The 14707-nt window shown below is 39.6% G+C and overlaps 1 protein-coding gene across 4 annotated transcripts in view; it reads right to left on the bottom strand.

Moving 5' to 3' along the window:
- MIB1 (MIB E3 ubiquitin protein ligase 1) overlaps positions 1 to 14707 on the bottom strand; it is a 58264-nt gene that overhangs the window by 22274 nt on the left and 21283 nt on the right. For all 4 annotated transcript variants that reach the window (XM_075213399.1, XM_075213398.1, XM_075213401.1 and 1 more), the window contains exon 12: positions 9733 to 9884. In XM_075213399.1, coding sequence (XP_075069500.1) covers positions 9733 to 9884 — 152 coding nt within the window. The remainder of the gene's footprint in view (positions 1 to 9732; positions 9885 to 14707) is intronic.

Here is a 14707-nt window from a genome sequence, read left to right as displayed (position 1 = left end):
CTTTGCTAAAGCTGGTAAAATGGAACCAAATCACCTCTTCAATGGATTTGGTCCCCTTCAACCAGCTGTAGGATTGCATTGAAGACTACACCTACCAGGAGACGCTGGCAGCTAGCAAAATGCTGCAGTCAAACGTTTGGGGATTTTTTTTTTTCCCTTTAGAGGATTATAACAAAGCATAATATGATGTGTTTTTTTGGCTTGCTATAAGTGAATTATGTAATAAAATCTTATTTCACCAATGTCATTAAGTGGTCATATTTCTTTACATGCAGGTTTTAGCACTGGCGTTTCACCACATTAATAAGTCATAAAAGTATTTTGTATGTAACCATATATTATAACATTACTATAAAACTAGTAACACTAGGGTTGTAAGCCCATTCCTTCAATGAAGGGACACACATGAATTACACAGGTTCCAGGGTAAGATGATTACCTCCAATCTGCATCTCACCCAGTCCCGTCGGTCAGAACAGTAGTAAACCCATCTGAAAAGTTGCATTCAAATGAATAAAAGCAGTGCATAGTAAGTGCATAGTATTTAATACTATACTACCCCAAAAGGTGTACAAATGTGATGCTAGGGTCAAAACACAGTCAACAACTTGTGTGACAGAGGCCTGGGTTACACACAACTCCCCTATTAGTCTACACAATGTACATGTTGAGAAAACTGGATAAAATACCAACATTTACAGCGGCTTCACAAACAGTTGTTTCCTTTGATTTTCTTGAGGTTTACTTTACACCCATTAGCTACATGATTGGACTAAACAAATAATTTAAATTCCTTGATGGTTGCTGAAATCAGCACTGTATATATTCTTCAGGCACAATTTGCATGCCCAATGTGCTTTAATTAACGGACAGAGAAGAATGAATTTGCTCAAGGTCGGATGAAGCCACCAAGGAGATTCACAATAGGACCCACAATACTGTTTTGTGCTGCTGTACAACTATTTCTCTTGTCCACCAAGATAATTTTGCAGTTAGTTCAAAAAACAAAAAAAATCAGTTATCTAAACACTTTCTCTGTATATAAACATTTAACATAAGAAAAAAAAAATCATTAGACAAGCACATTGTGCTACATAATTCCAATTATGGGCTTTAAAAGACTTTTTTCAAAATATCAGCACAGCAACAAAAATCTAAATCATATAGTGTTGTTTCACTGTGATTTATCAACCACAATGTTTCACAGACTCCCACATTAACACAACACCTAGATTAAGTGTCATATTTCTACATTGTATTTTGGATAAATATATAATTTCTTGGGTTTTTTTTCACCCCCAAAAATATTTTAAGCACTCTAAATTCACAGAAAGCATCCATCAGGATTTAACATTTGTATTCTTTTTCTGGAAACAATACATAATTTGGCTTAATTAGAAAAAATCTTAATTACTGTTAAAATGTTCATTAGCACTTGTTTGTCATGGGGAAAGACTCGGAGGCTTAGAATAATGCAACAGTTATGCAAACAGTATAATAAAGGTTTAAACAAGTTGCTATGTTTCTATATTAAGTTTATATGGTAAACACAAGGTGTAATGTAAGCTACACTGAACATTCAGCCCAAGTCTATGAAAAGAAAAGGGACTAACGCCGTTGTCTCACACATACTGTGGCATAAATTCAGTAGACCACTGTAGCTTTTTCACATTTTCTGTGTCAACAAAGCAGCACATGGTAACGGAGAGGGTTTTATTGATCAGTATCATAAATATGGAAAGACAGCAATATACACGTCAAGACAGTCAATGGTGCAAAACTGAATATGTAGTGGAAAAGTACATAACCATCGGTAAACTAACACAATATAACATATCAACTGTTTGGCGAGTTTAGAATACACGGAAATAAATTATGCAGCAAAAATAGCCCAAAAAGGGCAGCATACATAGGATAACAGCCATGTTACTTTAAAAATGAATTCAATCAAAGCTAAGCAGACAACTTCCATATTTTTAACATCGTATTTTGCATTACTGAATGCAACAAACCAAAGCTAAAAGCCAATGAAGAGGAGTACTCCATAGCATTTGTGACTATGCTGGTGGTATCAGTTATCAGATACATGCTTGGAAATTGCAAAAAGCTGTATTGTAAAATATATAATATGAGAAATAGCGGGTTATATGTACTTCCTAAAACACTGCAACCAGGGATATATATAGTTCACAGCCACCAACCAGCCTGACACGGGGTGGGTAACATGGGAGGACAAGGATACAATGCCCCATATACCACCTCATACACCTCCGGTTACTGTGCTTTTGCTTAGGGTAACTACTGCTCTCACATGCGAACTCAGAAAAGCTTATCCTTTTTCATCAAGACCCGCATAGTCTGTAAATTATCTGCGTTTCCCATTGTTCAATGTATTGAACTTCTTTTAACAATCTTAATTTAGTCTATTTTTTTAAAATATTATAATGAATGTTAGATTAGTGCAAAATAATAACATAAAACATTATCTCATAGAATACAATAAGTGTGACGAGAGGACCATAGTGGCTGTTCCTACATGACTTGGTGACCCATGTCTAGGGCATCATCTGATCCAACTACAGTTGGTGACATAACAAATCTAACTGGCTATAATAAATGCATCTACAAGCTTACATGTTACAAAAGAATACAAAAAGAAATGTACACATTAAATATGTTTCACTGGCACCCCATAACCACACCCCAGGCCCCTGTTTTATAACTACTGTCCTCCGCTTATGAGGAGTATAGTATGTATTTCATGAGCCATAAAGAATAAAGTGACCCATTTTGGTTTTGCTGATGGCACATTCATGCCATTTCTACATAACCATTTAATTCTTTGGTTGCTTTCATAATGGTATCAGAGCTAATCAATTTATAGGGCCAAATTTAAAATCACCAATTTAAATGGATTCCATATTAAGAACCAGGAGCCATGATGGGGGTAGTATGTCACTTACAAGAGAAAAATACATTAGAGAAAAAGAAGTACACCAGCAGCAAAAAGTAATACTATGTTTTACCTTTACAGCCTGTACATTGCTTCACAATCAATTTTCAGGGCACAAAATAAAATATATATATATTTATATATATTTCCTTGAACCAAGCAATATTATTAGTATAGGAACAAGTACAAACACACATTCTTAATAATTAAACAACATTCAATGAGCAGGTTGATATAAGATAGATAGATATAAGATATTAACACTTTCATTCCTCCACTGCCACATAAAAGGATGAAGTACAAACCAGGGCATGGGTGAGGATGTTTATTTTACTTTGCTCACATGTACACTACAATGCAAGTGTCTTTCTACATGTGTGTTGAATAGGAGTTCTTACTAAATGTAGAGGTTAAAACCCCATCTATAGTGTAGTATACGTGGACTACATTATAGTTCCGCGGAGATATATGTTAGGAGTGTGTGCCAAGAAACATCATGTGCCCACCTGTCATATTCTGTGTAATGCACACACGCAGGAAGATTAACTCTATTGATTTTCAACAGTTTTCCACCTCTCTTCAAAACCTTCTGACCCCAATTTCTACATTCTCCTCCACTGATCGGGCAGTACCCCATTTTCACCAAACCCTAGCAACTGCCCTTGATCAAGTGGCTCCAGAAACTCTACATACTCCACGTAGACTTCGTTGCCAACCATGTCACACTAAAGTAACACAAACTCTACAAAAACTATATTGAAAAGCGGAACGTCACTGGCGTAAATCTTGTACCTCTAATGATTTCATCAGATATAACGCTATCTACTACTCCTATAGAAATACTCTGGACACTGCTAAACAAACTTACTTCCAATCTCTCACCTATGCTCAGGCTTCTAACCCCAAACCCCCTTTTCACACATTTAAATCTCTTCTCAATCCTCCCACCGCAATCAGCTCAATTCCTTTGTAGCACCCTCTGACACACACTCTTCATTTGATCCCACAAATGAAGAGGAAGTTTCTACTCTCTTCTCATCTTCCTACTCTACCTCCTGTCCTCTTGATCCCATTCCCTCACAAATTAGTAGGTCCCTGTCTCCTGTGCTCATTCCACCTCTAACTAAAATCTGTACTCTCTCTCTCCTGGTATTTTTTCATCACTAATCAAGCACGCAGTGATTACTCCTATTTTAAAAAAAAAAGAAAATTCTGACCCAAACTCTATCTCAAATTACCGCTCCATGTCTCAGCTCCCATGACCCTGCAAGCTTCTGGAGAGAGTTGCCTACACTCCCCTCACACACTTTCTTACAGCAACAATCCACAGAGACTGCGCTGACTAAGGTTGTCAATGCTTTAATCACAGCAAAAACTGAAGGCCATTACGCTCTTGTAATTCTCCTAGATCTCTCTGCTGCATTCAACAATGTTGACCACTCTCTCCTCATACAAACGCTACAATCCCTAAGTCTTGAAGGCACTGTCCCTATCCTGGTTCTCATTCTACCTATCTAATCGCTCTTTCAGTGTTAATTTCTCTGGATCCACCTCTGCTCCGCTTCCTTTATCAGTTGGAGTACCACAAGGCTCAGTCCTAGGTCCTCTGCTATTCTCTATCTACACCACTTCTCTTGGAAAACTAGTAAGCTCCTTTGGATTTCAGTATCATCTCTATGCGGATGATACACAAATCTATCTATCCTCTCCTGATCTTTCACCATCTGTGTTGTCTCGCGTTACCGACTGTCTTTCTGCCATTTCATCTTGGACGTCTTCTCGCCAACAAACTCAATCTTTCAAAAACTGAATTAATGATATTCCCACCCAAAAACAGAAGTTTCCTGCCTGACATTTCTATTTCTGTTGATAACATGACCATAAATCCCACCCCGCAAGCTCGTTGCCTAGGTGTAATCCTTGACTCACAACTGTCGTTTATTCCCCACATCAACTCTATATCTAAATCACGTTACATACACCTAAAGAACATTTCCAGAATACGCACATATCTGACACAAGACACCACAAAAACATTAATTCATGCACCATCATCTCCCGCATCGACTATTGCATTTCCCTCCTTACTGGTCTTCCCAAAAACACACTTGAACCCCTACAATCTATTTTGCATGCAGCGGCTAGATTGATTTTCCTTGCAAACTGTTCTTCCTCTGCTGAGCCACTCTGTCAGTCTCTACATTGGTTGGCTGTTTTTCAACTAATCCAATATTAAACTCTTCTACTAACATACACGGCCTAATAAGAAAAAGAAAACTAATCCCTTACAGCGCTTCACAGGCCACTGCTGCAAAGATATTAGACCAAAGACTAAACACTTAAGTCAAAATTATATAGAAAATACACAAGTCAATAATTCTGTGCTGTGGTTCCATTAAACTGGTCTCGAATAAATACAAAAGGTAAATTATACTTATATTCAATCGTGTTGATGCACCCAAACTTCTTATTTTTTCTCCAAATAATAACATAGAATAAAAAGGGAAAACAATAGTGCATTCCTGTATGGTTAAAATACTAGTTAGTTAAACACTCTGAAAAAACAGAAATGTCCACTGAGGTGACTGTTAAAAACTTCCAGAAGAAGCCTTCACCAACTAGTATGTAGCCAAAATAGACATCAATCATGCGTTTTAAGACGTCACTACACCAGGTGTAATAATCGTGTCTTCATACGATGAGAGAGACCCCCCCACAGGGGATCCTACTTACAGACTATTTTCTTCGGTTATGGCCCTTCAGATTACACTTTGTTCTCTGGACATCACAACCAGTGACCATGTAATGGAGATAAAAAGAAATATCTCCAAGTTAGCAAATAAAAACTTTTATTTGATAAAACACAAGACATGGGTACTCCTTCCGGAGCACAGAAGACGGTCAGCATGTAACATAAGCCGCGGATAAAGATGATGAGTGTCCTCACAGATGGTAAGTATGGATCGGTAGGAGTACTTTTTGTTGGATTGACACATAAAACACAGACGCGTTTTCGATCCTTAGCATTCAAGGCTGAAAAAGATCTGAATGCTAAGGATCGACACGTAAGGACTCTTAACCATACAGGATTACGCTATTGTTTTTCCTTTTTCTTCTGTGTTATTATTTGGAGAAAAAATAAGAAGAAGTTTGGGTGCATCAACACGATTGAATAGAAGTATAATTTACCTTTTGTATTAATTCGAGACCAGTTTAAGTGGAACCACAGTACAGAATTATTGACCTATGTGTATAAACATACAAGGCCATCAACAAAATTGCACAGACATATATCTCCTCTTTTGTCTCAAAATATCTCCCACCTAGACACCTCCTTTCTGCACAAGATCTGCGTCTCTCTTCCACTCTCATCACATCCTCCCATTCTCGGTTACAGGACTTTTTTCGGGCTGCACTCACTTTGTGGAATTCCCTCCCTCGCACAGCAAGACTTTCCTCTAGTCTTCAAACCTTCAAGTGTTCTCTGAAAACCCACCTCATCAGGCAAATTTACCCTATTACCACCCTCTACACAGCTAACACAAGACAACAACCCTCTGACCAACATTGCTGTGTGATTGATCATACAGCCCACTGAATACTTTTTACCTTTCCATTCTAGCTGGACCATTGTGCAATATGATGTAGCAGGTGCCCTTGTGTTTCAAACGCCCATTGTCCCATATATTGTAAGCTTGTGAGCAGGGCCCTCTTACCTCTCTGTCTGTATTACCCAGTATTGTTTTATTAATGTTTGATTCCAATTGTAAAGCGCTACGGAATTTGCTGGCGCTATATAAATAAATGTTGATGATGATGATGAATGCGCATGAGCTAAGAAGTAACAGCTGCTGTTACGAATATATCCCAGTCACCATGTTTATTCCAAATCATATACATCCCAAATACTTATACCAGGTCCCAGAAGTATCATTATAATAAGAAATCCTCTTTAAGGCACCCTGCATCTGGTGCGAGTGCAGGCATATTGTCAGTGTAATGTTACATAAGCATCAGGCTTTATTGGAGATGCAGATTATTTTGTAAGACTTTGTTTTGTATCTATGCTACCGCACTGAGGGGCTATAACCAGACGGTAGCGTTGGTGATCTAAATACACAGGGGAGATTAGATTATGGTGAGAGATCTCTGGCCCCTGGTCAGTATACATTACCACTGGCATGTGGTTACTGAGGGATGGTGTTAGGGCAAAGGCTTATACAATGTTATTACACACCATCTATCACTTACTCCGCCTACTGCTGCCTATACTACACTACACAGATATACACCAGAAGCTGCCTCTTAATTCTTCCCTGTTCTCCCTGCCAAATGCATCACAGACTCTCCGTCCTCTCAATTCCCAACTCTGCCCACCATACACCATTCTCTCTGCTCCTTCCCCAACTAGGCTGTCTGCCCAATAGTATTTATACTGCCATTGAACACTCCACTTCTGCTTCTCTCTTACACCCCCTTCTCCAAGAGGTCCTGGGCATTGGTCTTACTCATCCTACTGTCAATCATCAATACCCTCTCTCTGTCCCTGCATGCCACTGAAAATACCCACTGTGGTGCAGTGTCTGCGCATGCCTCTAATTCATACAAGGGTACATTTCCAAGTAAAATTGTGCTACAAAATACCTTCCTTTTTTGGGTTCAGGGCCCATAAACTAGACCATTCTCTATTAGCAGCTACTACTACTAGCATTCTAGCTACCAAAGGCGAAAAAGCAAACCATGAGTCAACGTACAACAACCTGAAAGGTAGGGAGATCTGTGGCAGACAAAAATTGTGCAGTTTAGCTATACATTTAATTAGTATTTTGTAAATGTATGCAGTCTTCTCCCTCACTCTCTAGTTATAACCATTTAGCTGCTTATGTACCTAGCTTTGTCAACATATACATTTCCTTCTCTTTCTAACCATTTAATTCAAGCCATAACAAATTGTGAATCTACTGTTGACAACATGCATGTCAGGGCTTGTAGCTCCACAACAGCAGGAAAACAAATATCACTCATCTGCAATCTAATGGAATTAGTCAGTTTGGGATGTGTATATTTTGTTTTGCGCTTTGTTTGATGGATAAAAAAAAACATTACTTAAAAAACATGCCCACTCTGCAGGAGCCAGTTTGTTGCAGTCAAGTTTGTAAGTAATTCCATAGAGTTCCATGGGGCCACGCCCACTAGAAACTGAATCCCATAATGCCTAGGACATTTGTTTGTTTGCTCAATAATTATCTTCAGGCATGAGCAGGGCCGGATTAACCCGAGGTCTAACTGGGCTACAGCCCAGAGGCCTCGGGCATCTGTGGGGCCCTTGAAACTGCTTGGTTTTTTGGGAGGCCTTTTTTTTGAGCTGCTCAGCTGTAGTACGACCGGCGGCTCCGACTGTCAGATGATGGTTACATAGAATAACAGGCAGCTAACAGCAATTGTTATGCTGTTAGCTGCCTGCTGAGCCTATCACCACCCCCCCGAGCGCTAACCTCCATCTTTTCTTCACTATTTTTCCGTCACTCACCCCCTGCTGTAGTTCTTCCGCGGCGCGCAGTAATGTCCTTACTGAGATCTCGTGAGACTACTGTGTGCCGCGGAAGGACTACAGCAGGGGGTGAGTGACGGAAAAATAGTGAAGAAAAGACGGAGGTAAGCGCTCGGGGGACCTCCATTCCCTTAATCCGGCCCTGGGTATGAGAAGCATCACTTTTACAGCAGCCTCCTGCCGGTGTGAAAAGAGCACTAATTTTATGCAACTGCTGCAACATTTCTGTGTATGCGGTGTAAATGTCGCAAACATATTCTTGCATGCCTAGAACACTTGTTACAGTGGGAGGATCAGGGAATACAAAATGTGCAGAACAGTTAGTACATATGGTACAAAATTAACTAAAATATAGTTTACATAGCTATTTGAGGGAGATAGTATTCATGTAAAAGTTAAGATTTTATAACATGAAGATATGTCAAACAACAACAATTAAAGGAACAGAAACTTATTTGCCCTTTGTACTTGTCCTTTGTAAATATTAAGATATAAATGTATAATGCATCATGTCACAAGACTTAACCATTCGAATGGCACAACACAAAGCATGAGAAGGTAGCAATGCTGTTTGCTCAAAGTAACAATTAACAATACACTGAATGTAACCATTTCTACTAACAGAAACGCGATACCGTAATGTAACCGTTTCTACTAACAAAAGTGATACACGGAATGTAACCGTTTCTACTAACTGAAACACAATACACTGAATGTAACCATTTCTACGGTCGTAAAAACAATGAACTGAGAGGCAGCAGTTTTAGGAGAGAATAAAAGTTCATAGGAATTAAATACAAAAAGTACTATTGCTAGGAGTTACTAATAAACGTTTGCCTGGAGGTGGACAACTACGTTCAGTTATACTAAACAAATGCAACATTTTCTGCGGAGAAAAGATATTAAATGAAATTTGTTATTTTCTCTTCACTACCCAGTTGTTATTCTGGAATCATGAACCATAATTAATTTTAAAAGATAAAGCAACGCTCAACATAAGTTGATTTATAACACAATTAGTACTAATCATCAACTAGCGAAAGCCCCAAAACTACAACGCTATATTCCACTTCAACAACACATTTAACATACCAAAAAGCAGATGGTAAATTCTAAGTAATGTAACTGAGAAACATTTAATTAAAATACATGGTCCAATAAATGAATTGCCAGCTATGAAAAGATAATGGAATGGAATAATCTACACGCTCTCATTTCAGCACATTACCTGGGATTTCCTCGTAACGCAGCATGATGAAGGGCATTAAATCCATTATTGTTTGTAATGGTGACGTCGGCTCCAGCTTCCAACAACACAGCCAGGATATCGTCACGTTTTTTGCTTATTGCATCATGCAGCGGAGTATCACCTTCGGAATCCTACAAATCAGATGTATTTAGATTACTTCAATATCCAGGGCAATAATTTTAATTACAGCATTCACCTCTCAGCAGAGATATGCAATAACTATGACCCACTAAAACAGTGTACTTAAAATGAAAACACAGCTATTGTGAAAGCAAAAACTACCCACATTTTAATAAATTTCATCTTGTATGAAGTTAATGTCAAAAATAATCAGAGAGGAAACCTTCCCAAGAACTTAATCATTATATCTCTTAAAATGAAGTCATTTTTGTGACATTCTCTCCTGGATCATGAACGTAGCCTTATAGTGTTCAACACAAGTCTAGCATCTACTATATAGGTTAAAAATGTCCACATGCAAAACGTTTCTGAATACAAACAGTCTCAGTAGATATATAACACACATGCCTGTAATGAGTATCTTATCTTCATTGATTTATAGGTGCGCTGGAGCACCAGACAGTGGGAAAAACAGAACATACATAAAACAGTAACATATAAGGTAGACAAAATAAATGCAGACATGAAAACAAAGGGTACAGAGAGCCATGCTCATGAGAGAGGTCTCTAATTGGAACAGGGCACAGCTGAAACAAGAGGAGTGTGGCTGAGAGAGATTGGGGCAGTTGTGAGTGTGTATCAGTGCAAGTAAGTATAGGTGGGAGTAGGGTCAGTGTTTAAAGATTTGAAGGCTTTAAAAGAGTCTGAATGGGTGTGGAAGGGAATTCCATATGCAGATAGCATTAATTGAGAAGTCTTATAGGTGGGAGTGAGAGGTGGTTACTAGAGACGTAACGCAGGTCAAAGCTAAGAAGTAGAGTTTTTTCATATGCGATGCATGAAGAGGTGGTGTTATTGAGGGTTTGTAGGTAAGAGTGAGTAATTTTAATTGGATTCTGAAAGACACATGGAGCCAGTGTAGGGTAAGAAGAATGGTAGACAGGAGGGTGTTGCATTAGTCAAGGCAGGAGATGATGAGAGAGTGGACAAATGCATTTGTAGCATCTTGGGTAAGAAAAGTCTGTATTCTATCAATATTTCTATAGTGGAGGTGACATAACTGATAGAAATTCAGTTAGCAGAAATTTCCTCAGAAATCGCCACTTTACAGAAATCTTTGTTGATTTTTCCTCGTACTGGGAAATGAGCATAGATTTTACCGTAGTAAAGGTAAAAATAGGCGGCTGGGAGGTAATGGTGTTGTTATGAATGTGAGGGAATGACTCTGGGACAGTCGTTCCTAAATCCAGTTCAGGTCAATCAATATGATGGAGGCACTAATTAAATAACCTGTATTCAAGCACAAATATCCTTAAAACCTGTACTGTTATTGAGGGCTCGAGAACCGGAGTCTGGAAACTGCACTGGGAGGAGGGAAGATGATAAGCTCTGTTTTGGACATATTGAGCTTTAGACAGCATTGTGACATCCATGTGGAGATAGCAGAGAAACAGTTGGTTACACAAGATAGTACAGAAGGGGAGAGGCCAGGGGAAGAGATATAGAAATCAGTATCAGTGTAGAGGTGGCACTGGAAGACAAATGAGTGAATTAGTGAGAAAAGCAGCGGGCCAATAACAGAGCCATTAGGGATCTGAAAAGATAGAGCAGAAGGGAAGATGTGCCCGATGTACAGACACAAAGTTATTTTTGATAGGTAGGAAGTAAACCAGGAAAGAACTGCATCATTAAGGATCATGGAGAGTATGGAGATGTTAACTTTAGGGGGAACTCAATTCCTAGTGATGAGCTGCTAGACATTGCAGCGATGTTTGGCTGCACTCACTTCTGGGTACTACAGTACCTGAAATCTATGATGTTACATCACATGTCCGGCCCCCCTCCACGCCACCTCCCTTACACTTTGCTGTAAAATTTGATCAGCGATAATTTTTGTGAGTGCGGTCTCAGCAGAACGTTGGGGGTAGGAAGCCTGCTTGAAGAGAATCAAGAATGGAGTGAGAGGAATTAAGAGATAGTAGGTTGTACACAAGTCATTCAAGAAGTTTGAAGGCAAAAGGGGGAGGCTGGGTCGTGAGATGTTTTTATGATTGACGAGATGAGAGCGTTTAAAGAAGGATGGAAATGTGCCAGTGGAAAGAGAGTTCAAGAGGGGAGCTAGAGGAGGGCATGAAGTGAGGGAGGAGTGAGTGGAAAAGCTGTGAGGGAATAGAGTTGAGGGGTCAGGTTGTAGGGTGAGATGATGAGATGAGTGCAGAGACTTCATCTTCAGTTACTGGAGAGAGTGAACAGAGGAAGAATGTGTAAGATAAAGTGGCTGGAATGTGTGGAATTTGTCATGAGGAAGTAACTTGTTAAGTAGGTGGAAGAAACATAGGCTGTGAGGGAGGAAGGGGGAGGAGGTGCCCGTGGGCAGAGAAGCAATTTCAAAGCAGCAAAGAGGGAAAGAATCAATGGGATTCGAAGACTGGTGGGAAATGAAGTCCATTGGGAGAATCCAACGGAGGCAGTGATAGAAGTTTAGAAGAGAGATTGGGGTTGTCAATGGAAATGTATGAGAGTAGGCAGGTCCAAGGATAAGAAATAAGTGAGTCAGGCAGTGTCAAATTTGTCAAAGATTTGGGAAACTGGACCAGGGGGCGATAAATGACAGCACCACAAGGGGTTAAAGGAGAGAGAAAAAAAAGTATAGTGTGGAATTCAGAGAATTAGATTCCGAGGGTATGACTCGCATGGTGCAGTGTGGAGAAAGTACAGTCATGGCCAAATGTTTTGAGAATGACACAAATATTATTTTTCACAAAGTCTGCTGCCTCAGGTTTTATGATGGCAATCTGCATATACTCCAGAATGTCATGAAGAGTGATCAGATCAATTGCATTAATTTCAAAGTCCCTCTTTGCCATGACAATGAACGTTATCCCAAAAGCATTTCCACTGCATTTCAGCTCTGCCACAAAAGGACCAGCTGACATCAGGTCAGTGATTCTCTCATTAACACAGGCGAGAGTGTTGATGAGGACAAGGCTGGAGATCACTATGTCATGCTGAAGGAGTTAGAATAATAAACTGGAAGATTTAAAAAGAGGCTGGTGCTTGAAATCATTATTCTTCCTCTGTTAACCATGGTTACCTGCAAGGAAACATGTGCAGTCATCATTGCTTGCCCAAAAACGGCTTCACAGGCAAGGATATTGTTGCTAGTAAGATTGCACCTAGATCAACCATTTATCGGATCATCAAGACCTAGAAGGAGAGAGGTTCAATAGTTGTGAAGAAGGCTTCAGGGCACCCAAGAACGTCCAGAAAGAACCATGACTGTCTCCTAAAGTTGATTCAGCTGTGGGATCGGGGCTCCACCAGTGCAGAGCTTGCTCAGGAATGGCAGCAGGCAGGTGAGAGTGCATCTGCACACACAGTGAGGCGAAGACTTTTGGAGGATGGCTTGGTGTCAAGAAGGCCAGCAAAGAAGTCACTTCTCTTCATAACGGACAGACTAATATTCTGCAAAAGGTACAGGGATTGAACTGCTGAGGACTGAGGTAAAGTCATTTTCTCTGATGAATTCCCTTTCAGATTGTTTGGGGCATCTGGAGAAACACTTGTCCAGAGAAGGAAAGGTGAGTGCTACCACCAGTCTTGTGTCATGCCAACAGTAAAGCATCCTGAGACCATTCATGTGTGGGGTTACTTCTCAGCCAAGGGAGTGGGCTCACTCACAATTTTGCCCAAGAACGCAGCCCTGAATAAAGAATATTACCAAAACATCCTCCAAGAGCAACTTCTCCAAACAATACAAGAACAGTTTGGTGATGAACAATGCCTTTTCCAGCATGATGGAGCACCTTGCCATAAGTCAAAAGTGATAACTAAGTGGCTATGGGGATCAAAACATTGAAATTTTGGTTCAATGGCCAGGAAACTCCACAGACCTTAATCCCAATGAGAACTTGTGGTCAATTCTCAAGAGGCAGGTGGACAAACATAAAGCACAAATTCTGACAAGCTCCAAGCATTAATTAGGCAAGAATGGGCGGCCATCAGTCAGTATGTGGCCCAGAAATAGATTGACAGCATGCCAGGGCGACTTGCAGAGGTTTTCAAAAACAAGGGTCAACACTGCAAATATTGACTCTTTGCATAAACTTAATGTAATTGTCAATAAAAGCCTTTGACCTTGAAATGCTTGTAATTTTAGTTCAGTGTAGTATAGAAACATCTGACAAGGTTTAAAAACACTGAACCAGCAAACTTTGTGAAAACCAATATTTGTGTCATTCTCAAAACTTTTGGCCATGACTGTACAATGCTTTCTCCACTCTCTTGTCTATATCTTTGTCTGGGAGTATGGCTGAGGTATAGTACCCCCTAGGAGAGTTGTAAGGAATGTAGTGACATAGGTCAGCCAAGTTTCTGTAATGGAAGTTGAGGAATTTCAAAATGAATAGATCATGGATGGCGAGTTTATTACAAAGAGATTTTGCGATCCAAAGTGCTCAGGAAAAGTGGAGGGAGGGTAGAGGAGATATGTTGATAAGTTTCACACAAGATTATAATTAAAGATAGATGCAGCATCTTCAAGACACACATGGTCTTCTACCCATCCTAAACTGTTTATTTGAGCCTTTTCATTTGGGTAACGCAGTTGCGTGAAACTCTGAAATTGCAGTTTGAAAACGTATGGACCCTACTGCCATCTCTGTAGACCACAGTACAGGTACAAATAGTTTAATGGCACTTCCAATGTGAAAATAAGCCAATACAAATGCTAGGGATGTAAGGATTTACCAATTTAACATGACTAGGAGTTTGTCAAAAGTAAGACCTGATTAATTGTGAGAAGCAATTAAGGAAAGAGAAATAAATTGCTTTA

This window comes from Mixophyes fleayi, chromosome 5 (assembly GCF_038048845.1).
Source record: "Mixophyes fleayi isolate aMixFle1 chromosome 5, aMixFle1.hap1, whole genome shotgun sequence".
Lineage (NCBI taxonomy): Eukaryota > Metazoa > Chordata > Amphibia > Anura > Limnodynastidae > Mixophyes > Mixophyes fleayi.
Note: the sequence above shows the minus strand (reverse complement) of the source record. Positions and strands in the feature narration are given on the sequence as shown.